The following is a 14,115-nucleotide window of genomic DNA, read 5'->3' on the forward strand; positions in this document are numbered from 1 at the left end:
TATATCAGGCAGATAAAGGGAAGGGAAGGGTGGTGGGGCTGGGGGAAGGAAGAAGAGCTAAACCCTCATTTTCCATTAAGTGAAGTCCATAGATAGTGCCTAAAAGTGACACATCAAGAAATAGCAATGCAAACATTTTACATAGAGAAATGAAGGTAAAAAATCAAAATAACCAGTTGAAAGATGAAATGACTTTGTTTGAGGAAAGGGAAACAGGGAAGGGGCAGGGTGGGGATACAGTCTCTTCTGTTTCATTGCAAAACTTACAAGGTTTCTATAGAATTATTTGTCTGTAAATCACAGATATGTATAACTGATAAAAATAAAAAATAAAATTAAAGGAGAAAAAAGATTGCTCTAAACCCCAATTTTTGCCTCTGAACAATTCATATTCTGGTGAAGGAAACAGACGAAGTTTAATTTAAGATTGAGTGCAGTAAGTTCAACAAGGGAACTGTTTGCAATGACTGAGGGAGCACAGAAAACAATTAACTACTATCTGGGGAATGGAAAGAGGCATCTAAGATGGACAGAATACTAGACAATAAAAAGGATGAAACGAGATAAACTGTGTGTGTTAGGCACTTAGCAATCCATAGTACTGGTGTGGAGTTAAAAGCAGGATCCTCAATATTATACATAATATACATGTTAGGATGTAATTTTAGAGTCAAGGAGAACATTAAACTGTCAAATGTTTATTAGAGGGAGTTGGAATGGGGAAGAAGTTTTGAACACTCCTGTGTTATTTTAACTATAAAAGCCAATAAAGAGCTGCCTTTTTGGAAAACAAAAAAAACGAAAAATGTATGTTTTACTTGGATCTTGTCTAAGGCAGTTTAGGCTGAAATGCAAAAAGGGTAGGTTTTGACCATGTACCCAGTTAATGTCCAAAGAAATGTGAACATTCTTTCCTCCATATGTGCTTGTGAGGAGTTGGGCCACAATCTCAGAGAAGGTACTTTTTAAAGTACAGTGGACCATTGAACAATACAAGTTTTGAACTGCCCAGGTCCATCTATACAGATTTTTTTCAATAAATGCTTACTACAGTACTATATCATCTGCAGTTAGTTGAATCCATGGATGTGGAACTGCAGATACAAAGGGCTGACTATAAAGTTATACTTGGATTTTCAACTGGACAGAGTTGGTGCCCCTAACCCCTGCATTGTTCAAGGGCCAACTGTATACGAAAATTAAAAGTTTAGATTGAATTTCTACTGTGTGGGTGTGGTAAAAATACTTGCAGTTGTTGTCATTGGGACATTAACCTATGAATTAACCACAGTTCAAGAAAATGTGATTGTACATGCATTAGGGACAGAAAACTACTCGAAGTACTTAACTGAGGTGAATAATATCAGCGGAAGGCAGCATAGAACGCAACCAGTCTTAGCGAATTACCTATGATCAGCTAACCAGATTCCCACATGTAAACCCAGCTTTTAAAAACAAGTCTACTGCTGCTATGGAAAACTATATGGGGGTTGGTCAAAAATTTAAAAATGTAATTACCATATGACACAGCAGTTCCCCTCTGGGTATATACCCCCCGCCAAAGCCCAGGTGCGACCGCCTGAGGGCTCACGGAGTGAAAGGACCACGGTGAGCTCCAGCCTCGCAGGTTGCGAGGCCAAAGGGTGCAAGCACGAGGCTTCCCGGGGGCCACTGAGCAGGGGTGGGAGGGAGTGGGCGGGACCTCCTCCACAGGTTGGTGGGCGGGGGCGGAGGGGCGTGGCCGGCGGCGGAGGGCGTGCTCCGCCCCGGGGGAGGGGCCAGCCGGCAGCGGCGCGTCGTTGCGCTGCACGTGTGCGAGGCCAGTCGCTGTGAGTCCGCTTGAGCGCGTCGGGGCCCAGGCGCTTACCGCGTCCGCTGCTTATGCTTGGTTGCCCTTGCGGCTGGTTCTTCCGAGTGGCCCTTGCCGCCGCCGCCCTCCTGCGCCCGGAGCAGCGCGCCCGCCTCCTTGTCGCCCGGTCCGCGCCGCGCGCGCGCTCTCAGGCCCCGGGTAAGTGTGCGGCCTCCCCACAGCCACCCGGGCTCTGCGGCCAGCCCTCGGCCCTGCCACCCGGCCCAAAACCCCACCCGGAGGGGCAGCGTGGACTGGGAAGGCGTCCCGGCCGTGGTCTGAGCCCGCGGCGCGCCCATGGCGCCTCCATTACGGATCGTGCCCGCGGGAGCGTGGCTGGAGCCTGGCGGGTTCTGCGGTTCGGCGGTGCCAGCCCCGCCCCCCGCTCTCCCGGCGGGTCCTCGCAAGCGCCGCGCCCTCCCTCCTCCCCGCGGCGCTGTTAGCCCGAGGGTCCCAGTCCCACTCCTCCCTTGCTTTGCCCCTGAGGTTCTCTAAACTCTTCTTCCTCCCGGAAGAGAAAACCCGCCTTCATCCCGAAGCCCTTTATAGCTTCCGTACACCGCTGAGCCAGGCTTCTACCGGGTCTAGCCCACGTGCTTTCGTTCTCGTATTTACCTGTCATTACTAACAGCGAACCTACTACGTGGCAAGCAGGCACTCAGGTGACGGCTTGTTTTGTATGCGTTTCCCAGTGTAGGAGCAAACCGGAGTTTTTCTCGGTCAGTGTTTAATGAGTGGATGGAGGAGGTGCTGCTGGGCGTGTTGACCCATCCACACGGAGTCGTTACCGCCAGCCCTGCACCGAGAGGTTTAACAGTACACCCTCATTGCCTGGGTATTAGCGCCTGCCAAGAAATAGGGTTTGGAGAGTTTAGTCTTTCAAATATTTGGTTCCGTTGTCCGACCACTTTTTTTTTTTTTCATTCCGAAAATATAGGGTTACTAAGGGCTTTTGTTTCAAGTCTCTCATCATCTGTGAAGCCGGCATGCCCCATCACCTTGGCAATCCTTGCCTTGCACCTCCTTGCCTTGGCAATCGAGGCATCTGCCAAAAATCAGACTGTACACTCACACTGGATAGGCAGTGATGTTGTTCAGTCATTAGGCAAAGTAGCCAACAGTTCGTGTGTATTAATTTACAACTCCTTTTGAACGTATCTTTTGATTGATAGAAGCTGGTGCAGTAGAGCTGTTAATGAAACGTGGCTTTTGGCCCCAAGTAGGAGAGAGAAATAACAGTCCAGCTGGTCTGTTGAATAAGTTTGCTCCTGCCTCAGGTTCTTTACAGGCACTGTACCTGCTGCCCGAACACACACATCTTTTCATGTCTAGTTCTTCCTTCAAGTCTTTGCTCACAAGGCACTTCCTTAGAGAGACTTCGCTAAAGGGCACCCCTCTTACTCTCACTGTCCTTACTCTGCTTGACTTGTAGCTCTTATGCGTGCATGTTCTGAGATTGTTTTATTTTATTCTCTGATATGTAAGCTTAATGGGGGTAGGAAATTTTCCTCTTTTCCCCAGTGCCTGGAACAGTGCCAGACACGTAAGAGGTGCTTAATAAATATTTGTGAAATGAACGAATCTAAGGGACTTAATGACTTTGCATATTAGAGTGTAGTCTGTGCGCTGCCCTGAAGAGAGTGCTCTTTATCGTGAAAGCTGGAGGGATTCTTGATGGTTTGCAGAGGATGGAGGATAGATGCATTTAAAGAGTGGAAGTTGTGGAGGGTTTTGAAGTACAGATAAGATTATTATGGCTCTTTTTTAGATGTTCATTTTGCAGGAGTAGTGTTAAGGGACTGTCAATCTTGTATTAAAATTTTGAAAATGCTAAACTTTATTTTTGTTGTGGATTGTAGAGGAAGCTTATTGGTGAATCTAATGTCTTAATGAGAAAGACTTTTAAATACTGTTAAAATTGTAATATTTCTAATCCCATTTGGCTCGTTCGGAGTGTAAAAGAAACAAAACCTATTACTTTAGTATTCCCTCTAAAGAATTGTGTAGGACTTTGAGTTCATGGATAAGTATCATTAAATTTCCTGCTCTTCCCAGTCGTAACATCAAGCTTCTGGTCTATAAAGATTTTAGTTGACATTTGAGAAGCTCTCATTAGTATCATGGATAGTGTTTTTGTACAGCATTATGTTTCTTAAAATTTTTTTTAAATTTTAGTACCATTTAGAAAACTCGTAAAGCTGGGCCCTTTATTCCCCTCCTCCCCCCCCTTTTTTTTAAAGCCAGTCACTTTTTACAGCTTTGAGGTAGAAGGCTTGAATATGTATATTTAGATCATCCTGAATGCAAAGCTCATTTCCTTAGGGAAATCAAATGGGGGCGGTCAGGGTTGTTTTATTTTTCTGGTTGAATTCTTCTCGGCCTCTTCGATGTTCACGTGATTCATTTTCTCTCTCTCTCTCATTTAAAAATTATATTTCATTTCAGTCTTCTCTTTTGTGTAGTTTCTGCTTAAGAAAACAACACTGATTTGAGTTTTGCCTCCCTTAGCACAGACGTTTGCATACCTGTTCTAGCAAATATGTTCTCAGCTTCTAGGCCCACAGACAGAACTTAGCAAAATTTATATTGAGTGATTTATAATCACTTGTGCTATATATACTTTAATAATGTCTGTGTTAGGGCCATTGGCGAAAACAAATGGGAAGTATACTTTTGTTTAATGAGCTTGTCTTTACAATTAAATGTAACAAGAAAAAGATCAGGCAAGTGTCCACAAGTATCAAGAAAAGGACTGCCAAAAGATACTAAAAGTCTGTTTATTTGGTGCTCTTGGCAGTGCTTTGAGGGTCTCTTAAAATTAAATGGTATTTGAAGGAGAAAGCCATGTTTAATCATTAGCCCAGAGAACAAAAGAAGCATAAGAAGCTTTGTTTTTCCCCAGACTCAGCAATACAGTTCTGCGGTGAAAACCATCCATAATAAATATTAATGACCAACAGTTGAATAGCAACAGCTAGTACAGACCTTTGACCAAGTCATCATTTTCAGCTTTAAAGAGAAAAGAACTGAGACTTAAGAGAGGTGACCCACTTGGTAAATTGCAAAACCTAGATCAGGCTCCAAGTCATATGCCCAAACTGCCAAGCAAGAGTTGAAACCACGATCTGCTAATATTCTCATTCCAGGGATGTTAGGTGTAACAATGCTGTCCTAAACCTTCTAGAATTTCATTCACATAGGGGAGAGGAGATGGGGTGATGCCCATATTTTGGCTTAGGTGACTGGTAGTTTGTTGCTAACATTCCTTGAGTAAGAGGTGCAATTTAAAAGAAGTGCAGGGCTTCCCTGGTGACGCAGTGGTTAAGAATCCGCCTGCCAGTGCAGGGGACACAGGTTCGATCCCTGGTCCGGGAAGATCCCACATGCCGCAGAGCAACTAAGCCCCTGCGCCACAACTACTGAGCCTGTGTTCCAGAGCCCACGAGCCACAACTACTGAGCCTGTGTGCCACAACTACTGAAGCCCGTGCGCCACAACTACTGAGCCTGCACTCTAGAGCCCGTGAGCCACAACTACTGAGCCTGCGCTCTAGAGCCCGTGAGCCACAACTACTGAAGCCCACGCGCCTAGATCCCGTGCTCCAAAACAAGAGAAGCCACTGCAATGAGAAGCCTGCGCACCGCAACGAAGAGTAGCCCCTGCTCCACGCAACTAAAGAAAGCCTGCGTGCAGCAACAGAGACCCAACGCAGCCAAAAAAAATAAATTAATTAATTTAAAAAATAAATAAATAAGAGAAGTGCATTTGTGGTGGGAAATGATGAGATCACTTTGGGGCATGTTGAATTTGATGTTTGATTCTACCTCTTACTAGGCTGTGTGACCTAGAGCAAGATACTCTCTTTTTTAGTGGCTAAGATGGGAATAATAATGACGCCTAAGTCACAGGGTTGAAGCGAGGCTTGATTGAGCTCCCTGTACACTATCATTGTTTAGCGGTCGTTATGATTGCCTCGGACCCCTCCCCTGAGTAAATCAGGGAGTTGGAGATGCGTCTTGGCTGGAAAACTTGGGAATGAGAAGGGAACAGGACTGGGGAAGGAACCTGGGGAAGCCCAAATTTAAGCAGCATGTTGAGCAGGAGGGGAAAAGAGCACCTCGAGAAGCAGGATAAAAGCACGGAGTAGAAGCCAGACCTTCCACCAGAATGTAAGCGCCACGCTGGCGGGGCGTTTATTTGATTCGCTAGGGTGTCGCATGCAGTACCTGGAATAACGCCTGGTACAGGGGTGCACGGTGAGTATTTGCTGAGGGGGTGGAGTGCAGGGACGAGGAGTGAGTGACTGTTAAAATGAGTCTGGAATTCCCTTCAGAGGGGTGCAGGTGCAGGGGAATGGTTATAATAAGGGGTCTTGTGAATGTGCTGGAAGGAGGTGTGTCTGTCCCAGGATTCCTGTTTTCTTTGTGAGTGGCACACAGGACTTGGAGAAGACCCTGCTGACCAGGGATGGCTAGGCAGCATGGAGGGCTGTCACAAGAAGTCCCCTCACCTGGCGATGTTTTCTCCAGCAGCAGCCAGGAACACAGATGGAGACAGTAGGATTGGTACTTGGTTGAGGTTTAGCAAGGATCGTGCAGGTGGGCTAGTGAGCAAGAGTGTTGAGTGTGGCTTAGGAGTTAAGAGCTGTTGAGGTTTGGGGTGCTTGAAGAAATGAAGATGGAAGAGGTGGTATCTTGGGACTGCAGGTCTCTGTGTTTGAAGAACAGGTGATGGGAGAGAGGGAGCAGTAGAGCTGGACAGAGTGGTGGTTTGATGAGAATAGAATAATTAGTGTATCTTTTTATACCTTGAACTTTTATTTTTATTATAAAAAATTTCAAACATGCAAAGTAGAGAGAATGATGTGATGACATCCCCATATTCTCATCATCCATTGTTGTTTCCACAATTATCAACTCATGACCAGTCTTGTTTTAAATCTATACCCCACTGCACTTTCATTCATCACTGGTAAATTATTCTGAAACAAAGTCCAGACTTCATATCTTTTCAACCATAAAGATTTCATCCTGTATCTCTAAAACAAAGATTCTACTTTTAAGTGTAACCACAATGATATTATTGTACCTTAAAAAGTTGACCATGAAAAAAAAAAAAAAAAAAAAAAGTTGACCATGCTATCTTAATGTCATCAAATATCCTCACTGTTTCAGTATACCTGATTGTCTCATAAATAGTTTTTTTAACAGTTGATTTGTTTAAACCTGGATTCAAAGAAGGATCCACCCATTGCATTTCTTTGTAGGTTTATCTGTACGTTCCCCTTTCCTCTTTTTTGTCTTGCTGTTTATTAGTTGAAGGACTGTCTTGGTCCTTGTTGAGTTTCCCACATTCACACTTTTGCTGATTGCTTCTGCGTGGTGGTGTTTAACGTCTTCTGTCCCTGTATGCCATCTAAGCTAGTAGTTAGACATAGAGTTTCAATCAGTAAGAACTTCATAGATAACAGCATGTCCTTTCAGGGGCCTGCAGTGTCTGGTTGTCTATTTTTTGTGATGTTAGTGGCCATGGATGTCATTGCCCAGGTCCAGTATTTCATTAGGGAATTGCTACTTAGTAGATCTTTGATATCTGTAGATGGGGAACAGTTTCAGCACCTGTTTCAAGAATTCTTCAAAATATCTATTGATGCTTGTTATATCTCTCTGGATTCTCTGGCAGGTACAAAAGAATTACTATCCTCAAAGAATCTGCAGACCTCTTGAGGGAGGACAGGGGACTGGCATTTATTTAGTTCCTACTGTGGCCAGCCACTCTGTGTTTGTCATCTCATTTAATCTTCACGACAGCCCCGTGAAGCACATGTCATTCCCGTTTTACAGCTGAAGAACAGAGGCTTGGAGAGGTTAACTAATTTACGCAGACCAGTTACACAGCTAGAAAGTGGTGAGGGAAAGCATGGTATCTGGGTGCCCACATGGGTAGTGCAGATGAAGGGAGGTAAAATGGGAAGACGTGGACTTAACAGAGAGGAAGGCATGGGAGTCAGGGCTCGTCTTCAGATGAGTCTCAAAGGACAAGGGAGCCCAGGGCTGAGACAGGTGTGGAGGACCTCCCACAAGAGAGAGCTCGTGAATGGTCAGGCTGGGAGTGGGCACCTGTGTGGGCTGGGCCTCAGTCGTCGGAGGCCTGTGTGGAGGATAGTGGTACATGGTGCTGGATGATGGATGGTGCCGAAGCAGAAGGATGGAGCAGAGGAAGTAACTGGTGTTTCCATCCGGGCTTACGGCCATCACGTTGTTGAGAGGGAGGCTGATGAGTTCTCTGCGTCCTGGGAAGGAGGTAGACGTCCTGCAGACGGTGGAGTCTGAGCCCAGCTGCGGATGTGGCTGTTATTGGCCGTGCTCTCCTCTTCTCACCTCAAGAAGGGTATTGGGATCTGCTGGTAGATCCTGTCATGCCAGCTGGGAACGTTGTGAGGGTTTTTTGTTTTTGTTTTTTTCTAGAGATGTCTGTGTCTTTAGTGGCCAGCAGGCTACTTGAGGGGGATGAACCGGGAGGAGCGGGTGGCCCCAATGCTGGATTGTAGGTGATTGAGAACTCGCCTAGGTAGTGGCCGATCATCTCGGGCTGATTTCTACCTGGTTGAAGGTCTTGCCATTGTAGATGCCCACCATCTCGGGCAGGATGATCATGTTGCGCAGGTGCTTCTTCACCACCTGGGGCTTCTCTGTGGGTGACGCCGCCTTCTTGGCCCCGTGCAGGCACTTACGCGTGATGCTGCTCCCTCTGAAGCCCGCGGTTCCGCATCAGCTGCTCACAGGACATGTCCAGCCCCTGGTTGAGGTCCACACCGCCATTGGGGCATCGGGGAGCCATTGTGGGTTTGGGGGTAAGAATATGTGTGACACAGTGTAATAAGTGGCCATGGGATGTCCCCCAGGTGCCAGCAACACCACAGGACTGTACGTGTGCTTATATCCCTCCTACCCGCCATGCCTCTTCCTAGGGTCCCCATGTCAGGAAGAGCTCCCCTTATCCTCTCAATTCCCCAAGACAGAAAACCTGAGTCATCCTGTAGTATTTCCTCTTTCCTCTCACATTTGTCACCCAGTCCTGTCCGCGCCACCTCTTAAATGTCCCTGAATCCACCCCTCCTTTCTGTCACCTTTGCCTCAGCCTTAGATCAGGTTGTACTAATTTCTTACCTCAGTTGCCGTCTTACCTAATCTCCCAGCCTAACCCCGGTTTTTCTCTTTGAAGGGATACCACGAAATCTCTCTGACTTACGTATCAGGTGACGATTTGTTTTTTCGGATGTAATTCCCTCTGTTCAGCTTGGTGTGGCTTCCGCCAGCTCCCCAGCTTTAAGTGTAGGTTCTCTGCGTGTGTGTTTTGCCCGCGTGATGCATGGTGAGCTCGGTGGGGTTCCTCCAGCGCTCCATGCTCTCCCGTGCCTCTGCACGTGCTGTACCACCTTCCTCCCACTTTTTGCACAGTCTCTCTCTTTCTCGTTCCCTAAAGCTTGACTCAGGTGTTCGCGTCTAGTCTTCCATTAGGAAGAGGTCTTCTCAGACACCCTCACGCCAATGCCCCCTGAGGTCTTCTGTGTGTTCCCATGTCTCAAGGAAGCCCTGGGCCCTGCCTGCCTCCGTCACTGGTGTGCAGGCTCTGAGGGCAGTTTTGTTGGTATAAAATGAGAATGAAACACCATCAGCATCTCATAAACTAGCATTCTCTTTTACTATACCTTGCTTAGAACACGTAAAGAATAAGTGCTTTCTTACTTGGATTAGAGATAATTTTGTATAACTAGGTGCAGTCTACTTCAGTTCCCGTTTTCTTGGTTTCTTCCGTTTTCTTTTTCTTTTTTTGTCTTTCAAAGGAAATTGTTTTTACTGACATTTTTCTCTACTTCTCCCCCCCTTCTTTTTTTTTGTAGCCTTTCACTTTTCACTTTTCTTTCCATTCTTGACTTTTGACAATGAGGCAAGATCAAATACGGATTCTTAAAATTTAGTTCATCATTATTATTCTACTGTAGATGCTTCTGTAGGTGGGCTTCTTATTAACCAAGCCTTGGAGAACTAGAATATTTTGCTCATTTATGTTCTTTATAATATGTTTACCAAGTTTGTATGTTAATTTTAGCATTTCCCTATATAAGTAATATAGGAAGAAGCTTTATCCTTATTTCACCAAGAGCATCAAATAAGATCAAATTAGACAGGCGCTTGCGGTCTTAGATAAATGTGTGCTCCATACTGGGAAGTGCGTATGGCTTCCTAGACTTTTGCTTAGTACGTTGTGTATGGGCCAGTTAAATGATAATCTGTATTTTTTAAATTGTGGCAAAATACACATAACATCATTCTAACCATTTTTAAGTGTGCAGTTCATTAGTGTTAAGTACATACACATTGTGCAACCAATATGTAGAGCTCTTTTTCATCTTGCAATACTGAAACTCTATACTCATTAAAGAACTCCCCATTCTCCTTGCTTTTTAAAAAAATATGACATGGTATGAATCATATTAATAAATGACTCATGTTAGTAAATTTATTTATATACTTTTAACTTAATCAGCTTTTCTAAAAGATAACAATATATGTGAAACAAAACTCAGATGCTACAACTGTGGTATTCAGTAAAAACAAGTCTCCCTGCTATCCGCAGCCACCTACACCCTCTCCTAGAAGTAACTACCTTTCCCAGTTTCTTTTCACATTGTTTCTACATGTTGTTCAGTTTATGTACCTAGATGTCATTGTTCTTAATTTTTTGTTAATGTAAAAGCACTGAGATGAGCATCCTTACAGTTAAAACTTTAAGCACTTTCTTAATTATTTTCTTAGGATAATTCCTGAAAGTAGTATTTCTGGGTCAAGAGGCATCCGTATTTTTAAGGCTTTTGCTGTCAAATTCCCTGCAGAAATATTGTGCCATTTTTCTATGCCACTAAAAGTATATTTGGAAGAATTATTTTAATAAATGATATTTAGGACCCTAGGAACAAAGTTAAATGTGCCTCTATTTGCTGAAACCCAATTCTTTATTGAAGTGATTATTACTGCCTGCTCTTTCTTGCTTCTAAAAGGTTCTCTTAAATGTTTTCTTGGATCCTTGAAAATGGAGATGACAGAAATGACCGGTGTGTCATTGAAACGGGGGTCTGTTGCCGTCGAAGATAATGACAGTGTGGCCCCAGGTGAGGCAAAGAGACAGAAGGTCTCAGAATGCTGTCCGACCAAAGGTCAAGACGGGCTAGAGAACAACTCTCTACCCAGCAGTGAAAAGGTGCCTGGGCCACCCAAAACTGCCAGAGAGGGTAAAAAGAGTTCTGACCCTCAGTTGGAGGAGGAGGAAGAGGAGGAGGAAGATGGCCTTTCAGAGGAGGGTGAGGAGGAGGAAGAGGCAGAGAGCTTTGCGAACATGATGAAGCACGGGCTCACCGAGCTGGATGTAGGCATCACTAAGTTCGTAAGTTCTCACCAAGGATTCTCAGGAATCTTAAAAGAAAGGTACGTTTCGTTTATGTCAAGTTATTTTAGTTATATTAGTTCTTTTCTCTAGAAAGAAATCAGCAGTCTGTTTTTCCATTTAGCTTTCTGTCCCCAAGGATTGTTCACACTTATGGTCAATAAGGAATAGGATGAAGGAAAGCTGCCTGGATGTGTAAAAGAAACTATTTGAAGATAAAATGACTAAGTAACAATTTCCCTGTGGCATCCCTTGTTAATATGTGAATGGGTGCTGTTTATTTCCTTAAAATGTATTACTTTAAATGGTGTCAAGTTTTCCCTTGAATTGATCTTAAAATCTTAAACTCTTTCACCTGAATGGGCCACATCTACAGGAGAAAGAAGGTGGTCTTTGGAGCCAGGTGGATCTGGGTGTGAATCCAGTTCAGCCACTTCATAGTTACTTAACTCCTCTGAGCTTCAGTATTCTTGTCCAAAATTGGATCATAATTCTACCTGAGGGTTGTTGAGAGTATTTTAAATAATGTCTGTAAAGTATTTAGCATAAAGGTAAGCTTCCGGGTGGTTCACGGTAGATATACAGGCTTCTGATTTGATTAAATTTACTGTGTTTTGTGATTTACTTTAGAATGGACTGTATAATCATAGGGCAACATTAATAAGCTTTGATTTAGGCATTTTTCTGGAAGAATATTCTAGAAGTTCAGAGGGTCTTTTCTGTACATTCTGGTACCAAGCCAAGGTGTGGCTTAGAATTCATTGTGAAACCAGAAAAAAATAACTCCGTGACTTTGCACTGAAGGTTTTTATTTTTAATCCCTGTTTTGCACAATGATAAGGCTTACTGTTGAGAAACTTTCTCCTAAAATTAATAGGCAGCAAAACGTTAATGCTCTGAGAGTTTGCGTTTTCTTTTCCTCAGATATTCTGACTTCGTTGTTCACGAAATAGGAAAAGATGGACGCATCAGCCATTTGAGTGACTTGTCTGTCCCAGTAGATGAAGAGGTAAGAGCAGCTCTCTAGCAGAAGTCACCTTCTGTATAAAAATAGCCTTTCCTGGAGATCATAGAAATATAGAGCTTTGACAGCCTCGAATTCTGTGTGTGACTCACTGGGAGTTCTCATGGTTATTTTAAAGGATCCTTCAGAAGATGTATTTACGGTTTTAACAGCTGAAGAAAAGCAGCGTCTAGAAGAGCTCCAGCTTTTTAAAAATAAGGAAACCAGTGTTGCCATCGAGGTAAGTAGCACAAAAACATATGAAAAGGTTTTTTAGGGTTTTATTTAATTTTTTTAAATTTTATTTTTTTATTTATTTTGGCTGCACCAGTTCTTAGTTGCGGCATGCGGGATCTGTAGTTGCCGCGTGTGGACTTCTTAGTTGCGGCATGCGGGATCTGTAGTTGCCGCATGTGCACTTCTTAGTTGTGGCATGTGGACTTTTAGTTGTGGCATGCATGCGGGATCTACTTCCCCGGCCAGGGGTCGAGCTCTGACCCCCTACGTTGGGAGTGCGGAATCTTACCCACTGGACCACCAGGGAAGTCCCCAGGGTTTTTAATTGCTTCTTGTTGGGTGGATGTTAATAAATGTCTTTTGGAAAAATTACGGTAGTTAACAAAAGGATGGCTTTGCCCTATTTGATCTAAAAGTGCATTGCACTAAAAATGTTTTTATCAGTGGCAGATAACCAGTATCCAGATAAGCTATGGCCCAAAAAAAAAAAAAAAAAGGTTATGTTTCTGCTTAAAAAATTTTTTATGTGACCACAAATCAACAAAGAAATCTGTTGTTTAGAACTGCAAAGTGACTGTTATATGACACAGTGTCTGCTGCAAAGGACTATCGCAGCCTGACAGTGGTCTTGATAAGGAGGCCCTGGCTCCAAAGGCCTCCTGGTCTCAAATTGGACTCTGGGAAGGGGAGGAATTGGGGGAAGGAGGTAAGGGAGTGTTGCTTTGCTCATCTTGAGTCTACTTCTGCTATTCAAGAAAAAGAGAGCTCAGCTACTAAATAGAACAGTAAATGCCTTTTAAAAAGCTTTTTGTTATGAAAATTTTGTTCTCGATTAGTGCTGTCCAGTGGAATTGTGGTGGATTTTTTTGTTTTTGTTTGGTTGTTTGTTTTTGTTTGTTTTGTTTTGTTTTTCTGGCTGTGCCGCATGGCATGTGGGATCTTAGTTCCCCGACCAGGGATCGAAGCTGCGCCCCCTGCATTGGAAGCGCAGAGTCTCAACCACTGGATGGCCAGGGAAGTGCCCTGTCCAGTGGAACTGTGATGCGAGCCATGTTTTTAATTTTAAATCTTCAAAAAAATGTAAAAGTAAAAACAAACAGGCAAATAATTTTGACAGTATATTTTATTTACCCAAAATATTTCAATATGTAATCAATATTTAAAAAATTACTAATGACATGTTTTACTTTCTTTTTCTCCTACTAAGTCTTCAGAATCCAGTGTTATTTTATACTGGTAGCACACCTCTATTCAGACTAGCCACATTTCAAGTGCTCAGTTGCTACGTGTGGCTAGTGATTACCATATGGGACAGAGCAGCTCTAGGTGATCTCTATAGCAAAGCAAATATGTTACAAGATTTTAAGAATCTTGAAGCACAAGATTATTAGAATTTAAAGTTTATTAAATTCATTTTGTACTATATTTTGACGACTTGCTGGATTTGGGGTTGTTTGAAATTTCTCCTTCCATTGCTCCCAGGTAAAAAGAGTTTACTGTAACTTTCCAGAATTTATTATTTGCCTCCAACCCTCATCTCCTCTTCTCCCCACCAAAATTTCTCAAAAATATGTACTGTTAA

The 14,115-nt window shown here is 43.6% G+C and overlaps 1 protein-coding gene and 1 pseudogene across 5 annotated transcripts in view; one reads left to right on the forward strand and one right to left on the reverse strand.

The window, feature by feature from the left end:
- Positions 1–14,115, forward strand: part of PUS7 (pseudouridine synthase 7) — a 61,158-nt gene that overhangs the window by 1,909 nt on the left and 45,134 nt on the right. For 4 of the 5 annotated variants that reach the window (XM_061197606.1, XM_061197607.1, XM_061197609.1 and 1 more), the window contains exons 1-4: positions 1,794–2,008; positions 10,911–11,334; positions 12,218–12,302; positions 12,436–12,537. In XM_061197606.1, coding sequence (XP_061053589.1) covers positions 1,882–2,008; positions 10,911–11,334; positions 12,218–12,302; positions 12,436–12,537 — 738 coding nt within the window. In that variant the 5' untranslated portion in view covers positions 1,794–1,881. Of the gene's footprint in view, positions 1–1,793; positions 2,009–10,910; positions 11,335–12,217; positions 12,303–12,435; positions 12,538–14,115 lie in introns of those variants that run through there. The other variant, XM_061197608.1, reaches the window with a different exon arrangement.
- LOC133097014 (small ribosomal subunit protein uS19-like) lies at positions 8,346–8,689 on the reverse strand (annotated as a pseudogene).

This window comes from Eubalaena glacialis, chromosome 8 (assembly GCF_028564815.1).
Source record: "Eubalaena glacialis isolate mEubGla1 chromosome 8, mEubGla1.1.hap2.+ XY, whole genome shotgun sequence".
NCBI classification, from domain to species: Eukaryota; Metazoa; Chordata; class Mammalia; order Artiodactyla; family Balaenidae; genus Eubalaena; species Eubalaena glacialis.